We start from the raw sequence: 19855 nt of genomic DNA, 5'->3' as shown, positions 1-19855 counted from the left end.
GATATTATATAATTGAAAGAAAGTTAGACAATTTGATTAAATATAAATATTTGGATTCAGTGTTCTTCGTTTTCTTTGAAATATTTTCCTTCGAAGAAAAAAGTATCCTGTACATCACATCACTCCAGATACATACATACACCTGCGTGCATGCGTCCAATACATTCAAGAATCATCTATTCCTAAAATATACGACGGAGCTGTCGATATAAGTTCCTTGTCTTCTTGAATTGCGAAAGACCATTGTGTCCACTTTCCTTCTTCTCTCTCAGAACGTGGCCACGAACTCGCTTTAGATACAATGGAGAACAGTCGGGGAACGGGACCTACACGCGGCGCACATCTGCCAATTAGCGAAAGATTGAACTTGTAATAACGACGCGGCGTAACTACCAACGTGAACAATCCTTTAATAATACCCGCGCCCGCTATTCAATTTCCGTCTGAATCGAAACAATTATTATTGTCAGTGGTGCGATATCGCGTGAACGGCGCGGCGGTCCGTGCTCGCCTTTTGCCATCACCATTGTGCTCACGCGTATATTTCCATAACGATTAATACTGTCGACGTTACACGCGATTCCGTATCGTCGCCACAATTTCAAAAACATCGCAACTCGCTTCGATTTTGCTGTTCCGATTTTGATCTTCCGATGTTGCTGCTCCGATTTAGTTACTTCGAATTCTGGCAGATAACTCGGTCGTACGAGTGACGGAGAGACGATGACGAGACCGATCGAAATTCAGCGAGGAAACAAAAATAGGACGAAAAGAAGAAAGTTCTTCTCGCAAGTTGACGGCTAATTGCCGCCATTTTCAGGCGACGTAAATTTCATCGGTACACGGAGAAAGAGGGAAAGGACGAGTTGCACCGGCTCGTGTCGTGAGTCGACTAATCGCTTCCGAGATAATTGTATCATTCTGCTAATAACTGGTGGCACGGTGGAAGCCCCGTCGATCGCCGATATAATTGCATCGTCGATAACGCGCGCGCGCCTTGCTGTTTGCTCTCCGTACAAACGTCGAATCGTACCGCTCTAACGAAGAAATTTACGACGGGAATCGGCTCGATGGAAACCTATTAGCTATCTCCATCTGCGAATACGAGTTGGGCATTTCTCTCTTTGATATTCGTTTTCTCGTTTCCCCAATTTCTTTTTTCTTTCCTTCTCCTTTACCCGTTATTCTTTCTTTTTCTCCGTTTTCACCTTTTAATCGATATAAATTCTCGTTGGCTCCCCGTATATCCTGCGTTCTCTTGGATTTCATTTGTTACCACGACCGAGCGCGATTCGAAACGCACGATGTCGCTCAAGGTACGAAACGTTAACTATAAATTCGATATTCAGCAGAATATTGGTTTGGAAATGCGGGTCCGCGGACCATGATTCGGAAATTTATATCGTCTGTCTTCTTTAGTAGCTTTATTGCCGGCCGATGGCGTCAACGACGGTGGGAAACGATTTATCGCGCGATTTTCATCGGTCGCTCGACCTCGCCGAGCAGGGAATAGCTTGAGCCGCTTCGGCGAATATTATTTCACGTACATCGAAATGAGAGTTGCTCACGCCGCGACCGAATTGTGACGTAATTCTGACGAAATTAAACCGGCGTCGCGGCAACGGGACTAGGTCACCTCGCGACGACAGCGTTGTGATGCATTGGTAATGAGTGATTCTATTGCGAGAATCGTTGAATACTGAAAGACTAGACGTTTTGTGAGTTAATGGACCGATGATGTTTATAAGAAGTCTTGGTTGATTAGGAAGAAGATCTATGATTCATGAAGTAATTAGTCTAGTTAAGTTATTAATGATTATGTATGATTTATCCATAATTCATATCTGACAAGGTGTTACAGTAGCGATAAATAACGCTGACTTAAGTAACAACTAAGTAAATCGTAGGACGGGAAGTTAATGATGAATAATATTATTCAAATCTCCATTAGTTATATAGTCACCTCTATATACCTTAAGGTACATGGAACAATATACATCGATGATCAAAAAGGCTCGGTTGACAGAGAAATGGTACATCGTCCGGAAAGTTCTAATTCAACAAGTAGAATACGATCGTCCTGGTCAGACATTCAGAAAGAGCGTTTACTCGACGCTCGCTGCGAACTTGTCTACTTTTGAATTAGCGGTACCTACACAAATATTCTTCTACATCATCGTTCTAACTTCCTTGATCACACCCCGACGTTTTACCATTTTCACAAATATTAAAACTCTACGAAACGTTGTCGCGTCTTTATGATTATATTTTCTATAAGTTAACGCGTGTTTTGATCGTGCTAAGTGACGATCAGAAAAGCAGGCTGTTTCTAACAAGTGTCCTTTTGATTTTCAGACCGGTAACAGTTACAAATCGCCCGAGGAGTCGCCGCATTCGGAGCACAGCAGATTGAGGTGAGTGGCAGTGCCTTTTACGCCATGCTTCCGGCAGTTTAATTACGTTTCACGACGCCGCCGCCGCGCTTCAAAGAGACAGACCCCGTGTAAACCGAAACGCGTTGAAATTCCGCGCGACGTATTAGCGGTCTCTTAATCCGCGTATTACTCTACGCGCGATAAAGCCAACGGCGAATTCGAATTTTCGCGCTCATGAATCCATCGTCTATGGCCAATTACGCAACGAACAATATGGCCATGGTCGGTGCTAAGCCATGAAATTGGCCTCTTTTACGAAGAATCCATTGCGCCATTCTTCTTCAAACAATGTACGACACATCGATTCGAATTCTTGCGGTTTCAATCGTGTTAAGTATACCTGACTTAGGAATCAATGTATTTTAGGAAACAAGGATTAGTTTACACTGTCGTCGCCGGTAGAAGGATTGCAATTGGGTATTTTCGTTTCAGAGTTACGTTAATGGTTCGTTCTATTTGCGCGTCCTTTTTAATCAACATACATTCTTGAATTTTATTGCATTGGTGTCACACATACGAAAGGAAATTTCACGAATCCGTTCAAAGTTTCTTTTGCTTCTGTTGAAGTGGTTACCACTTTTAAGAAAATTCTACATCTGGTCTTTTAGTTTTCTCAAGCACTGAAGCCATCGACAGAGTATAGACAAAAGACTGAGTCGAAGGCAGACCATAAACAGTACACAGGCAACGTTGGCTTTAGGATTTTCAGTCATAGGGTAACACTGCTAGCGTGCGGATCTGGATCAGCTCAATTATATTCCGATTTGTATTTACACTTCAGTATTTAAAAATATATTTTCTATTTATCCACGCGTTCCTTTGAGTTTCGTTCACACGAGAGACGCGTTCGCGAGAAAGCACGTCAACGGGAGTTGTAAATTCCCGTTACGATAATCGACGCCGCGAAATGTCCGATCCCCTATTTCAGTTAGGATAACAGAGGTAATTAAATTGATTATGACACTGATATAACAAGTTATTAGTTACAGTTTATTATAACAGCTGATGTACAAACTAAATATGAGTTGATAGAGTGTGATTGTAATTTCTAAGTTCGAGTAGAATAACGCAAGTTCGAATGGTGAAAGGTCGAAAACGGAAGAGCAACTAACTCTCTATGAAAATGATGCTGCGGCGGAAAACTTGTGATGGGTGGATCCACGGACATTAGATGAGCTGATTCGTTAAAGACAGGGTTTCGCTATGATAGTGAGGGAAATAGGCTTCGTTGGTAATTGGTTAATTTTCGAGGTTGGTGGGTGAGGAAGGGGCTAACTGTCCCTGAAAGAAAGTGGCGAGTGGGAAGCATCATACGTGAGAAAACTAACTTTCCCAAATGAATTACTAAAGAGATGTTTGTTCGGTCTGAAGGACCTTAGCTAGAATTTGCTAAGATTTATGATGGGTCCTTAAGGCTATTGAGGGTACGTCATGAGGATGTGCCCGACATTTGGTTGCCAGCCTGCCCGCGATATGTGGCCTGATCTAGGTAGAGAGTCGCCAGACGTAACACTTTGTTCACATACATTTAATAACTTCAACAGCTTCCGTATAGATTCTACAAATTTATAAAATCTACAGATATTTCAGTATTATCTGTCACTGACACATAGTAAACTATATTTTTGAAATTAGAAAAATTCTTCTTGTACTTTCGAATTTGTGCAATGGGTTCCTGTAATACATCTATTGCATACATATACATATTACATACATATACATCTATTCATTGCTCGAACCTGAGTGGATTATCTAGACAATAGAGCTTTTTCCCTAGATAACTTAATTGATCAGAGTTACCCTTATACTCATATTGCGCTTTCCTATTAATTCGAATTCTGTTCATCCAAATCATGCAATTTGATCCTTTCTATTTCTAGTCTCCATAGTTTTGAAAATTAAAAGTAGATATCAGTTTCTTATTACTGTGTGAAACGCAGCGAAAGATCCAGTATTGAGAAACAAGTATAAAAAACAGTGAAATATAGAAGACGAGGGTCGACTGCGTTATTTAAGATCAGATTTCACGCGGAAGAGGTGTCCCATAAAGATGAGGGGATAGAAAAAATATCATCGCTCTCGCATTTCACGTAAATAGTGAGAGGATTTGGAGCACGGGAATCTTATTCGCTATAGCTTCGATATCGGATTCTCTTGATGGCCGAGTTTATTTTCCTCTCATAACCGTACTTCCGGAGCCATCTTTTAAGTATTATGTCAGCTCAACAACATTACTATATCACTCCACATCAGGGGCCTATGTCACATATCGATCATTAAATTACGGAACTATTTAATCAGCTGCGATTGGTCCACGATGAGATTTTAAATCTTAGAAAGTTGCAACATTAACGAATCGAAAGTCTGTCTTTTTAACTTCAGGATATTACGACGAAGTATTGAGTGTTTTCATTTTTCTTGTGTTTACCTTAGCTATTTCGAGGAGATTGGGTAGCAGCTTGTTATTTATACTTTTGAGTCATTTTATAAGATGAAGGTGGAAAGATGAAAACTATTCTGATACCAAAATATCAGGACTAATAGACTAAAGTATGTCTCTATCGATCTTTATAAAAATCTAAGTCATATTTCTACTTATTTTCATGAGTAGGGCATTCAGTTTCCGATATTTGTATTCGGTATACAAAACTTTCTCATGGCGTACAAGGTTAGTGATTAATTTTAAAAACATCATTCAATTTTCCAATCAAAATTTGCCATAAATCACATCAAAGAACGAAGGGAAGACTATTACAATCTCCGTTGTAATCTATATTCTCATGGCAGCAGTTTCATTGCGTCGCCAGGCGCCATTATTTCCACGGTGATTGCAATACTTTTAATAGGGAATCGTGGGTTTCGTGTCGGTGGCGATGTAACTGCGGCGAAAGGGCGAACGGACGGGAACGATTATCTTTCATTACACCTGCGATTCCCAGGTGCAATGTGTTCCAATTAATCACAACGTGCGGTTCAAGTCGGCGCTCGGTCCCGGGGACGTAAAGGGGAAAGATAGGGTGGTGAAACGTGGTCAGGCGTGCCACGAGACACCGGAAGTTACGCGAGACCCGAACATCACGGATCGGAGACTGAAATTCGCGAGAAAAATAAATCGTGATTCGATGGTTATGTCGTACACGACTCTAATTATCAATTTAGTCAGGGCCGATTATATGTTTCAAAACATACACGTTTGTGCTGCGTGAACGAGTACATGTGTATAAATTAATTCGAGAAAGGTAGAAAACTAATTGTTTTTCTTATTTTCAGTTTTCAAATTGGCAATAATAATTGTTTGAAACAGCGTCTGTAAAAAAATCCGAGTTAAAAATTGTTGGATATCGCCGGAAGCAGACAACTGATATATTTGAGATGGAATAGATAGATTACGTGTTCTGTATGTCAGAGATAGCAGATGCGAGTTCGGAGTGATGAAGTCGAGTAAATGAGTGACTACCTCTATGCTTTCCCTTCGGTTAATCCAGTAGGAGAAGTGATGGAACCATAGAAAATGTTTATGTATATATTATATGTGTTATACGGAACTTTTCGAAATTTCATTAGCACTGTAATGAAACACAACTATGACATTTATATTGGTAAGACTCGCAGCTAATCTGGATATACATCTCGAAGTTACAAATTATTTGGTGCAAACACACGTACATATTAAAATTAATGTGTAGCTTATTAGTAATAATGAATAATTAACGATCTAATTATTTAATAATTAATTGACCATATTAATGGGCAATGTTACCAACGTAATCGTTACTATGTTAAGAAAATTTGAAAATGTTTCGTACGAAACCCATGATACATCTATCCATGAAAAGTTTATACAAGTGTTGAAATATTTTCGTAAATCAGTGTATGTCTCTTTATTATTTCGAATATTATTTTTAATATTCCATACTATCTTTCATCTCTAGAAAGTTCGTAACAGTTATACCTACTCGGCGAGGTTTTCGAGCACTTCTAAAACTTATCCTCGACGAAAATCAAAAGTCAACGAAAGATAACGTATTGCGAGAGCAGAAGTTTGAAATCGAGTAGGATCAAGGGTCGAAGGGGCATCGAGAACTGGGTAAAACATCGCGCTCCTTCTTCCCTTCGCCTCTCGTCCACCACGTCGTCGTCCGTGTGATAAATGGCGGAACGGAAAAAAAATGTTACGAGACCGTGCAATTCTTTCTCTGTTCCTCCGTTTCTGTCGCGGCTTTTTTCCCTTTTAACGCTTCTTCGCCCAGCGACGTATAATTTTTCGCGTCACTCGCAAATAAATACCGCGATCCATCACCATTATCATTGAGCCTGCACCCGACCATGTGAACGTACACGCTCTTATTCGACTCGTTAACGTTTCCGCAAAGCTACCTCGAGATCCAGGAAACTAATTCTGTGCCAGAAACGTTCAGAAGTCCGCCTTAGTCGAAAATCTGATTTGGTTTATGCGTTACATTGTTTGGCAGAGGATTCGAGTCGCTTCGGTTATCGTATGTCAAAGCGATGCATCTTGTCGGAGAGAGCCACCTTAAGGGATCGATTTCGGTAATACTTAATTGTCAAAAAGGGAAGCTGTATCTTGGTAATCTTCTTTGAATCTGGCTCGTCTGACCTCTCACGTTTAACCTCTGCTGCAAGAATTTTATTAATAGAAGATAAATCGCTTCTCAAACTACAGACTTAATTTAAAAGCAATAAATTTACAAGAGTATGTATCCTCGGAAATAACTGCTTAAAAGACGAAGTAACAACCTTCATAATCGATTCATACCACCTTTGATCCCTGCTAATCCCTTGTAATTTTTCTGGTGGAAAATAACACTGGTCATTTGTATTCAGAATGCGGTTTCGTAGATTTACTTTTTATCACGCGGGTTTATTATAAAAGTAATAATTTACGAAGGACTCGTGGCTTTTAAAATAGCTTCTAAGAACATGAACCAATAACCTTTATAATTTATTCACTTCACCTTTGATCTCTGTCTGCTGGAATTTTTCTCATAGAAGATAATAATAGCTAGTTTTTATTACCAACTTACAGAGAAACCAGTTATCCTTTCCTATTGATTGGTCGTTATGTAAGTCGATCATGTCCGTACATAAAAATGCAGATCAAGAACAATTCTTTTTTAACTACGACTCGCGTCGACCACGAATCGTAGACGCGTAAAATTCGGAGCTAGATGCGTAGACGTGGTGCAATCGGTATTTCCAATGGAATTCTCGTCGCGTCGTGTCGTTCGTTCCTCCAAAATCATTCTGCAACACGTACGTGCGCGCGCACGTATATCACATACCTGTAAAACGCGTAACACGTTCAAGAACGTGCAACAAGCTCTCGCGACACGCTCGTCCCACCAATCCGTACTGGAACGAGATGGTTTTTCTTTTGGTTGGTTTGAAAACGAACTTGGCAAATGACTGGCGGTAGACACGCGGGCTAAATGACTGGCAGACGCAGGCACTCCATCTTCCTGTTCCGCCAGCACGTTGTTGGAACGAGCACCTCGCAGCTGCATTCGAGCCGCTTAAGCGCTCGTATGCCATACCCGACAACCGATTAATTATGAACATGCGATTAGGCATAGTGTTTGGAAACAGGTAGCGCGTGTGTTATCTCGACGCTAGAACGAACGTTCGTTTCTCGTTGTCGCGTATTCCCACGGAAAGACGGTGTTCGTGCACACTTCTAGACGCGGCGAGACGAGCATTTTCTCCAATGGTAGGTTGGCGCACGTAATTGGCTCTGGCAGCCGCGAACTTTTAATTGGCTACGCGAGCCAGTTTCCGAGGCCGCTCGCCGATCCGGTCTCGTCAGTCCGATGGTTTGTCATTCTCGTTCGGCTGGAAATCACCGTGAAACATCATCGCCGATCAGCGAGATTCAAACGTGGCGCAAACGGAATGTAGTAGTAGCGGAATACTCGTTGACGAATTTACTACGACGTGAAGAGAAACGTATAAAAGGGAGGGATTTGGTTTGTTTTTGGCGCTGCATCGATAGCTATATGCAAAGGGTCGTAGTTAATGCGGAATTATTAATAGCAACGCAACGATATAATGCCGTGAAAATTTTCGAATATTATTTGTTGGATTAGCGGATTATCAAGGATCTGTGACAGAACGAATAAAGCAATTATTTCGAGCTTATCGATCGTGGCCTGCTACGATGGTGGATGTGCAATAGTGCCGCCGTTTACTGCAATCGTTTCGGACAGCCTGACGTCTTCTCCCGTTTTTGTTTGATTTCTTTTTTATTTTAAATCTCGTTAGGAAAGCAATACTTTTTCGCCTGATCCGAAAGTGTCCGCGGCGGGATTAACGAATTTCACGGGGTGAGCCGGCTCTTGGCGACGATGAAAAACGATTTTCTTGATCCTTAGATACAGTCAGAGGTCGGGCGTGCGCGGATGCACCGCGAAACCTTATCCCCGGGGTCGAATTGAAAGAAAATACACCGTTGTTATTTCAATCGCGCAGCGTCGAACTCGGCCGCGAAGCTCTGATTACCGCCTCGTTTCGATCCATTTCTACTCGGCAGGACGCCTATTAAAGCTGACGTTTTTAACGCGGCGGACACAATCTGACCTTGTCACATAATGTTTAATGGTGCTCATGCCTGTTCATCTTCGTTTAAATCTAAAACAATCCGTATTTATCTTTTTACCGTATAGATAATGTGACACGTTCCGAATGGTGGTTACAAACGAGTATCTCGTGACGTTCGAAACAGTGAAGAGAAAAGAAGCGTTACATGTGTGTTTTACGTGCGTGATTATTGAAATTTGGGCAAGATCGGTGAGAAGGTAGGTGAAACTGTTTAAAGGCCTTCGTGTGTTGTTGCTATTAGTAGAGTTATAGAATAGTTTTAAGAGCAGAGAACAACTGAAGAACCACTTTTAGTTTGCAATTGACTTCCGTCACGATTTCGTGTTACGTAGAAAGCAAAAACGGTCGAAGGATTTCCTATTATGAAACGAATATTGTACCGTCCCTTCGACTCACCTATCTACCACGATGCCATTAAAAAAAAAAAACCCCATCATTTACTCGAGTACTATTTCCATTACGAAAAACGTGCATTTCCTTCGAATTAAAATAGGCGCATATACTGTTTCGTAACACATTTGTCCGGCTTTAGATGCATCTAATGGCAAGTAGCCAAGACAAATTCGGCAACTTTCTCCGTCATTCAAAATGCACGGAGAGTTTCGCCAGTTCAGTTCTTCCCTTCGCGTGTATTATTAAAATGGCAATTACCTCGCTAAACGGTGCCCTAGCAAGTTGTGAGCACTTCATGTGTGCAATCACGTTTTCGAACAATAAGCGCCGAGGCGACACGACGGATTCTCTCCTCGATACCCGTGGCTTATTTCCAAGTTAAACACGGAGACGTTCCTCACGAGCAACACGCCGTGGAAATATATAGGTAGGAACATAAACAAAGCGAAAATTTAGGTCGAGTTACTCGAACCGTGCGCCGAAATCGACGTTACGATCATGCCACGGTTTTCTTCGTCAAGGCTTACTCCCTTTGCTTTCCCTTAAAAGCTTTCGTTCCTCTCTGAGATATTGAATTTCTTCTTTTGCAAATGTGTGTTGGATATTTTTATAGCTCGAAAGTTTTGCAGTTTTTTAGTTGGATCGTAGCGTTCCACTTGCAATCATGTCTTGGTTAATTTACCGTTATTGAGATGAAATTTTTAATTTTCAAATATTAGAATTTTCAAATTACCAAACTTTCGAATTTTTTAACTTTCGCGTGTTCAAATTTTCAAATTTTTCAAGTTTCAGACACTTTAATTCTAAAATCTTGAAATTTATACATTTGTAAAATTTCATTTAAAAACTCACAATGTCATATTTTTAAATTACTGAAGTTTCAAGTTCTCGAATATTTTCTGTAGCTAAATTTAATTTGCGAACTTTTATGTTTTCAAAGCTCCATTCTTGTCCATTCCATATTACTTTAATGTAATCTTTGCACATTATTTCATTCCTCGATATTCTGCTTCTCTCCTTTCTTCTCCTTCCTTTTCCTTTGAATTATATATTTTGCTTAAAAGCATTGTTTTTTGTTTGATTATTAAGCTTTTAAACCTCTTATACCTTTTCCAAGATTTACTGACTTCTGTCTTTTTTTTTTTTCTGTATTTTTGATTACTCTCGTCTGAGATGAATATGTATACATGGTGATTATCATTCAAAATCCGCATTGATTAACAGAATAAATTTCCAAAAGGAAAACGAGATGTTGGGCGCAGCGTTCCGTGTACGGTACTCGAATACTTAAGCTGAGTCGAGTTTCTTCGATAATAAATTTCTGTTAGCAGGTAACAAATCACGCTCTAGGGGCTCCTCGTACAATACCATTCCGCTGGTTCTTCATTAAAATAACAAACAATACGAGCAACTTTCTCGTTCATATTAGTCGATAAACTTTCGTTCGGTAGCACGATGCTCATGGTGAGAGTCAAGAAGATATAGTGGAGGAAAAATGGGATACTAACAAATTGATGTCTGATCAGTAACGGGCACACTCTACTTGTCGATTAGGCGCAATTAAAGTTTGAAATTCATCATCAGTTTTATGAAAACTTGTTGGACGCACGTTGATTTAATGCTAATCACATGAAAATACGATTTGTCGCTAATAACAGTTTTAAAATAACTTAGATTAAAAATCAGAATTATAAACTTCATGAAATCTGAATACAGTACGAGATACAATTTTTATCGACTATTTTTACTTTAGATGTCTTTGTGTGAAATATTGCTTGGACCTTTTAACAAAAAAATATTTTCTAGAATTCATGCGCAATGTGGGAGATAATAAAAATTGCAGGGAAAAGAAACAATACGCAGTGAATAGCTCGATTTAAAGGACTTGTACTGTATATTGTTGGTAGAAGCACGCGTTTCCATTTCGTTTAATTTAGGATGTTACACGTGGTTGAACAACGGTTCATAACAACGAAAGCCATCGAGGAAGGAAATCTTGTATGTTTTCGGTTTTGCATTTCACGCAAGGCGTGTCAACGACTTCGGTCAAAGCCCCAGTTTATCGTGAATGGGAGCAGAGAGCTGCAGAAGCGCGTGATGAATCGCGGAAACTTGCCCAAGTTGTGCGTTTCTGCAGAAACGCGAAAGTTTAAAACTCGCTTTCATGAAAGCCTAGTTAGCGCAATTGTATCCATTGAGACCAGCCTTCTAGAGTGCGATACCTTTTACCGTATCATCTCGAAAGCTTTCTTTAAACTTGCTGTTACTGTAGATCCTTTAACATCCCTAATTTCAAACGTAAAAGAACTTAAAAAAAGAGATATACGTCGTATTACAGCCTTGAGCTAATCGTGTAATTGTTAAGCAAGTTTCAGTGGTCGAACTTATAATTAAATAAATGATAAAGCATTATTATTAGCATAGAATAACATTATTTTACTGTACTTAGTTAACCTCGTTTCTAAAACAGAATTATTCGAAAGCGAACAGTTTCGAAGCCGTGACAACGTTCAGCGTGATCCGGTGCCTTTCGAAACAGCTTCATAACGGGACACTCTGCTCTTTAATCCGAGTTTTCAACACTTTGCACCTTTGACTTTGTTACGTCCGTTCAGCGGAACTACTCCATCGCGTCGGCGCGACGCGTTCCTCCACCGGCGCGGAAGTTGTCGCGTTCGAAAGCGATGCGTCTCGCAAATAAGAAATTCGTTTAACGGCACCGATAAGGTCAACCGTGGCGCGTCGAGTCTCGCGGCCGAGTTCGTCTCTTCTCTCCGGCAAAGGCGACGAAACTCTTGGAAAACTTTGCGAATAAACTTTCCTCTTTCGTGAGAGCGAAGCGCGTGCAAGAAGAAAGACTGGCAGCGAGAAGAACGATAGAGAGGACGAGAGGAGAAAAAGCTATCCCCCAAGCCTAGACGACGACGCGGTGTCATCTTGACGTAAAATATGGATTATTCCGGGCATTTGCATTCGGAAAATAAGCCGACGAGCCGTCGCTGAACGGGGTCTGAACGAGATCCCTCTCCTTTTCTATCCTCTTCTTGCCTTCGCCGCTGTCTTCGTTTCCTGTCGAGCCCGACAGAGGAACTTGTCGCCAAAGTTTCGCGGTAATTATCGAATCGTTTGCCAATTCATCGGCAATCGACGCGAAAGCTACACCGTTCCCCTCCTTCTGGTGTAACGATCGAATAACAGCAAGAATAAAAATCCGATTTTCCCTTCGGGAACAGCTTTCTTTCGCCGACGCGGCTCCCCTGTACTCCCCTGCTTCCGACCATCTTTTCAACAACGTTTCCGTCAAGAATCGTAATTAGATTCCTTCGTATTGAACATCGTCCGCATGACCGGACCAACGTTCGTCGATGTTAATTACTTTCCCGTTGATGCTAATCGATTCGATATACCTCGTCCTCGCCCTTGTATTTTCGATGACAACGGAAATCAACGTCGAGCCAGGGTACGGCTAGTCGTTCGCCACGCGACACCGTTAATCTACCCCCAAAACCATCGATGCGTTCCCACTATTTCGACGATCTGGTCGATATTATTATCCAGCCTGGGTACTGATCAACATCGATTGACATTACCGAATTTATACCCAGGAATACGAGAAACCGGCGGGGACTAATCGTTATTAGCAACGACAGGCGCGAGTACCGTCAATGACGAGATTGTGTTAAACGCGTGGTCCGCGATGGAGCCTGTTTTCCAAAGCGATTTTACGCGGACGTATCGCCGGGGACAGGTGTTTTTCCCTGTTTCCTCGATTAACGCTGTCACACGCTCTTCACGGTCTCTTTGAGCGTTAAGCGTGATGTCGATGTTTGTTATTTTGTTCGTCGCTCCGTCCGTGTTTTGTCGCCGCGATCGCTCGCTCTCATACATATAAACGCGTATGGGACACAACCCATTGTTTCCTGATGCGATTTTAAAGCAGGCGAAATCAGGTTAAGTCTGTTTGCGGTGTGTATAATCTGTGGTGTCAAGCGGATGAGCAGATTCAAGTGGCTGGAATACGATCTTGGTCGAACTGAGAACTGAATTAATTTTTTTTGCTCGAAGAATTAGATAGACAGACTGACCCTTGATCGGAGGATAAATTTGTGTGAAATTATTTTAACCCTGCGAATATTGACTTAAAATCTATGCTGCGGTGTCAAATTTTACGTAAAATTCGTAGAGATGCTTACACGATGAAATATTTCATGTTAGTGATGTGCAGGAGGAGCTTGAATTCCTTCGACACTTAACCGAAATTCCAAATAAGGGGAGAAAATAACACAAAACGTAGGTATCATTGGTTCAAATCGATTTACCGATAAATTAAGATTTCACTAAACTTTGTTCTTTTACATTTGTCATTATTTTCAATAGTTGGAAAGAATTATCTATTTTTAGAAAACGTCGATCGGTAATTACGGCTGCCGAAATAAGACAAATCTATAATGTCACGATAAATATACGACTCTATAAAGAAGCTTTCCAAATTTTTAACCGGATCATAACTTATTTAGAAACTTTTATAATCACGAAATTAATACCGAATAAAATCATCGATTTCCGTCACTGCCAATATAGATATCATATATTTTGCACACAGATAGTTATAAGATTTCAGATCAGATCAATCGCGGTTTCTAGGGTTAATAAATTCATGCATGCTTCTGATGGGCGCTGAAATATCGAAATCCGCGTACTTACCCCTTAAATCTGTCGACATCTTTGTATTGCGAAATTCATGATTCCGTTAATAATTTGGAGCAGAGCCCGCATCGTTTGCCTGGCGTGTACGTTAAACGATTAACGCGCACCGTTTCAAGAATTTATCGAAGCGATCGGCCGATGTCTGACCAATTTTACATTAGGCGCGAAATTAAGGGCGTGGAGATTTCGCTCGCTGGAATTCAAACCATTCAGCGCAGTCGATCGTATTAATAGACCACAGAGGATCGTTCAGTGTCGTTAACGAAATGGTTTCTATTTAATGTAACGACATACCTCTACGAAATTCCGTGACCATTCGTTTCACTATGGCCGAGGCACGCCGGTTGAAGAGTTGCGTGCATAGCGGTGGTTTCTGCGAAGTTCAAGTAGATTTATGCCACCACCAGTGTATCTCAATTAATTTCACTGTATACGTACATATATAGCTATCTGCCGGTGATATTGTTGCAGCCGACATCAAACGAACAGCTCGCTTCCAGGAAAAATCTCAATTAACGCTGATCCGTTACGGGTACGCACCGACAATTAACCGGCTCTTGGTCGGCCTATACACGATTCTGTTTTTTCCCGACCCAATTATGTAGAAATTTGATGTAGAAGTTTTATATACGTTTCGCTTCCATTAATTTTTTAAAAACGTCGAATAAATTCGCTTTGTTACTTTGATTTTTTATCCTTCCATCGAAGAGAAACAAGAAAATCGACGATGTAAAAACCTATGGATATGAAATTTTTGACATCACTAACATGGAAAATGTAGTAATTTTATTATAGCTTCTTGTAACATTAGGTGGAACGATTTATTCCTCTGTATCCTTGTAAAATTTTACTAGATACATGCCCACTCCATGGATGCGAGATTTTCAGCATCGTTAAAATAGGAGATATACGTATAGCTGACAATTTTAGAAATTTTAGATCTACAGCATTGAATAAAATTCTTCCCTGTTTCTTCATCTTGATGCTTTTAAGGTTCCACTGGATGCATTTTCACCAACTACTCGACGAGCTAAACTCGATCGAGAGTACTCTCTTCATCTTCTCCTTGAATCTCTTTTCTCCACCCTTGCTGAAACTTTTTTAACAACAGCCAGATCATGTCTGAAGTTAACACCGAATCTCGAAACGAATGTCAACGAAGTTTCCTTCTCGCGAACGGTATTCATCTCAAACCGTTGAAACGCGGACTTTTTTCCTGTGTTCTCTTTCGTCTTCCTTTTCTTACAATGAACGAGCTTCCACCGATGATGACCCGTCACCTGTTCCGTCATCGAGCTCGCCGCGAAGGTATCAAAATACACAGCAACGGGAGAAATGAGCTCGCGTTCGAAGAAACTGGAAGGCAACGGTGAACTCCGGTACGCAAGAGGAAGGCGGAGGAAAAAAGAGAGGCGACCAGAGGAAAGGAAGAGAGCGGGAAGGTCTGTGCACGCTCGCAGATGGCCTCGGATAGACGCTTTGTACGAAAATGAAAAAGTCACGAAGGCGGAAGTTAAGAGCGTGCACACATAGAGGTACAAATACACGCGTCAAGGGACAGAAAGAGAAATTTGTTGCACCGGGAGTCTGATACACCGTACGTCGAGAAAATGTGCGCCGAGGCCTGAAATCGATGCCCGCCATCGACGTTCCTAAATATTTCTCGCTGTTTCTTCCGGTGGCAGGGTTCGATCGATACGCGAATATCTCAGGAAGAAATCTTTCCCCTAGTAAGTTTTTTAATCTCGTTTATTTCGTCTGGATAATTATCAACACGATCTCGGTTATACAGGCTGTCGCATTGTAACGATGTAAACCAGATTTTTGAGAAATTAGATTTTTGAGAAATTAGAAACACTTGCATTTCAACTATTGAAAGTATTGTACGTCCTCGTGTCATATTTCTAGTTTCACAATTGATTCAATTACCGACGCATGAAAAATTATTGGTATACCATTTTATTCTTCGTCTTATTTAATACTTTTATGTCGATATAATCTGTAGGGGGAGAATGAAAGGTAGAACCTGATAGAAAGTTTCATTGGAAAATGAGGATATGCGTCAGTACGTTTTGTAGGCACTGTGTAACCTTATTCTCTGTTTCGATAAGTTTTCGTGCCTTGAAAAAATACGATGAACTTTTCACAACAATAAACGCAGAGCATCGATCGATGAAAAGCAGCAGTGAATTGATGCATGAGTGTATTTCTCTGTTCTCCGTATGTGGGATATATTCCAGGAATTGATCGTATACCTAAAACAATTGAAAAATGTTGGTATAAATACATGTGCTGTTTATTCTTGTTTACGAGATACATATAACGAGTTTTATGTTCTATCATTTGTTATCTGATTATATCTATGCAGATGATATATAGTCAAAATGATCACCTTACGTTTCAAGATAAATCTTTAGATATCTTGTCATTGATCCGGTTACTCTCTCAATGTCTTGTGGTGTTCCCCGAAGTTGCTGAAAACTTTGTTCTACTATATAAGGTAGTGCTTCCAGATGGCATCGTAATGAACCAGATCAATGACACAAAATGTCTCTAGATTCAGCTTGAAATGTAAGATAGTGATTTGGAGCATCATCTATAAAGTTGATCAGATAACAAAGGATAGAACACATGAAGTTTTCTCATTGTGTTCAGGTCGTATCAATCACGATCGACACTTGAAACGTGCCCAACGCGTTACGGGACAACCTGCATACATTAACTGCGTCGACAGACGCGAAGAGAGAGAAAGAAAGGCAGGGCACGAGATTTTACGCGAGCAGAGAAGTAAACATGTTGGATGAAAGAAATATTTCATTCGGTGCTAGCTATAGACATTGAGAACGCGTGCCGTTATTCTAGCGACATTTTACAGGTGGCAGCGCGCTTTGATAACCTACAATATGCAATCGTTATTTGGATATCCAACGTGAGTTAAAGGGCTTCACTACGCTATGAATATGCAATATTTCTCTACTTTCGAGTTACGCGCTCTGCGTTTTCAATGCATGCATGAACTCGGGAATAAAGTGGATAGCCCCGTGCCTCGCGCCCTCGAAACTACGATTTTTTTTTTTCTCTCTCATACGCGCTCCCTCGATTTACTTTGCCGGATCGATCGTTTGGAAACGGAACGAATTCTTTAAGATATTCATACTTCATTGTTGAATATTCCATTTAAATGAAAGACAAATACGTAAGATAAATTTGATACGATTGTTAAAAAATCACCCAGTGAAATATTTCAGTCGTACGTTATGCTGAAATTCAAACTCTCGTTCGAAAGCATTCAGTTCCGTTTCATGCGCGGGAGAATGTCTCTTTCTTTCGTGTATCCCAGTAAAAGTCGTTAACCGCTTTTGTTGCGACCACATAATACACCAGAGAAAACAGAATATCACAATTACAGTCTTATCTATTGATACATTCTACGTTTACCAGTCTCGTTGTCATACGTTCCTAAAATCTTAAAGCTGTCTTCGACCGTACAAATCCTCGATTGAAAAGCGTCTGGGAACACGATGTAACGGGTGTTACCTCCTTTCAGTGCCACGTCGGTGTCGATCTTGAAAACGAAAGACACTTGAACACAGTTCTCAGCTGAACGTGCGATTCATGTTTCTCCTGAGCGTCTTCGTTTGATCAGCGCCGGCTTCTTTCTCAGTCACGAACAGGAGCCACAGAGGAGGCCTCTTTGCTTGTTCGTTCTCTGTTTCTCTGTTCCACGTCCGCGTCCAGTTTCTTCTTATCCCGAGATTTTCTCTAGTAGGGAAATAAAAAGAGTCACGAGACAGGAAAACCTCAATCAGCAAACACACCGTCGGGACGTCATGAATATCGGAAAATTGGAAATCGGTTAGCCCTTGGGATTCGACGACAGCTCACAGGCCACGTCTACCAACGTTTTCTTTGGATATCGTCCTACCCCTCCAACGGAATTCCGGGGAAATCCTCGCCAGACGTCCTGCGAGGAATCTAGAATTAACGTTCCCGTTTTATACCCACCTCTCGGTATCTCTTACCACGGAACTCTCAACCGTTAGGTCGCTCCGATATTTGCGTTCCTCGATTTCATCGTAATTGTACGAATTGGATCGGATAAAGAATCCGGATTCTACTTACAGCACGAACAGACTTCTTGTTCTTTTAGGTAGAAGATCCCTCGAATCGAATACGATGGTAAAAGTTCAAGTAGGTGAAATTTTCTGTTACGTATCTCTGAGTTATTTGTCCTATTCGAGGTTAATAATACGCTCTCGCTCAAAAATCATAGGAAAGTTATTAGATTAGCTCTCTAAAATTGGGAGAGCTTTTCATTGAATGTAGAGTTTTAATAATTCGGTGAACGTGATACTTTATACGGTCAGGCAAGTAATGTGCATCAAATATCAAAATTTTATTAGACATAGCAAATGTGTCCTATAAATAACAATGAATTATAAGGTAAGTTGTTAGAAGAAACAGTGTTTACAGAATCATCATTTTCCTGTACATTTCAATTAATTGAGTTCATCAGTGTGGGTTCCGAACAGTTTTCAGATACAATAAAAATTAGAAAAACAACGAAAACGTATTTATTATTGTTTTTTTATTAATATTATTAATATAATATTATTTCGACATTGCAAAACTCGAGGCGAATTTCTTCGACTTGGAAAATGTATATCGCGGACCTTTAACAAGTCATTTGGGATTTTCGAGAATCCTGATATGCGCATCGTCTCAGATTTATAGAATCTCATCTTAAATCCGTAGCTTGTTTTACGCGTTTCGACCATGCACGCGGAATCTTGCTTGCAGCGTAGAAAGATTCCTCGTATCGGCGTTTCTGTATCGCTGGAAACAGGAGTGAAACAAATGGCGCTGGATCACGATGACGCGGCGCGATGGCAGAGAAACGAGGAAGGAAAGACTGCATGCGGGATCATTGTTGGGAAGAGCAGCTTCCGTTAGATTTATTCCTTTCCTTTATTGAGATACGATCGTTTATATTCCCGGAAATAGAAATCCACGTTGGATCCGATACCGAGCCACGTCGCTCAAACGTTTGTCTCGCTTTCTGCATGACCTTCGAACACTATCGGATCTTAGTGAGAAACGCACCTAGAGCGTGTTCCTCAAGTTTCATCCGCAGAAAGTACATAAATGGTCTTTGACACATAAATGGCTCCAAATGACATTTGGATATGTTAAGAAGTTAACGATGGTTGCCACTTTGTATATCATCTTATACGTTCTGTGACTACTTTAAACATAGCTGTCATACGGGGAGTTTAGATATTATCCGAAGCATATTAGAGTTTAGAGAAATAGAGGATAGCTTGAACTTGGCTTATTTTTGACACCCAATGCTGATAAATCATTCGAGTTGATTTCAAATCGTGGGTAGAAAACGGTATCGTAAGATTTGCATGACTTTATTCGTCAGATTGTTTTCTGTATCTTAGCGATGATTCATTAGTATACAAGTAATGCACGCTATTGGTACAGATACTTCAGAGCGTACTCTTTACTGTACAATTCCAAGTTCACAAAAGATTTTCTTTAATACTTCTTTAGGTATTAATACTCCATATAGTCCTTTAGGTATACTCTTAATTTACTCTGCCACGCTTTCATAACATACTTTTCTAAACCATCCTAAATATCCTGTATTCTGTCCCAAACTCTACAACACACCGTCACATCCAGTTGCATCTCTGCAA

The 19855-nt window shown here is 40.6% G+C and overlaps 1 protein-coding gene across 5 annotated transcripts in view; it reads left to right on the top strand.

Annotated features, from left to right (window-relative positions):
- Positions 1 to 19855, top strand: part of LOC132907822 (zeta-sarcoglycan) — a 187319-nt gene that overhangs the window by 104236 nt on the left and 63228 nt on the right. For 3 of the 5 annotated variants that reach the window (XM_060961235.1, XM_060961238.1, XM_060961237.1), the window contains one exon: positions 2356 to 2414. In XM_060961235.1, coding sequence (XP_060817218.1) covers positions 2356 to 2414 — 59 coding nt within the window. Of the gene's footprint in view, positions 1 to 2355; positions 2415 to 8941; positions 9248 to 16826; positions 16938 to 19855 lie in introns of those variants that run through there. The other 2 variants (XM_060961236.1, XM_060961239.1) reach the window with 2 other exon arrangements.

Source organism: Bombus pascuorum, chromosome 6, assembly GCF_905332965.1.
Source record: "Bombus pascuorum chromosome 6, iyBomPasc1.1, whole genome shotgun sequence".
In the NCBI taxonomy this organism is placed as follows: Eukaryota; Metazoa; Arthropoda; class Insecta; order Hymenoptera; family Apidae; genus Bombus; species Bombus pascuorum.
The sequence above is the reverse complement of the archived record's forward strand: the minus strand, read 5'-3'. Positions and strand labels throughout refer to the sequence as shown.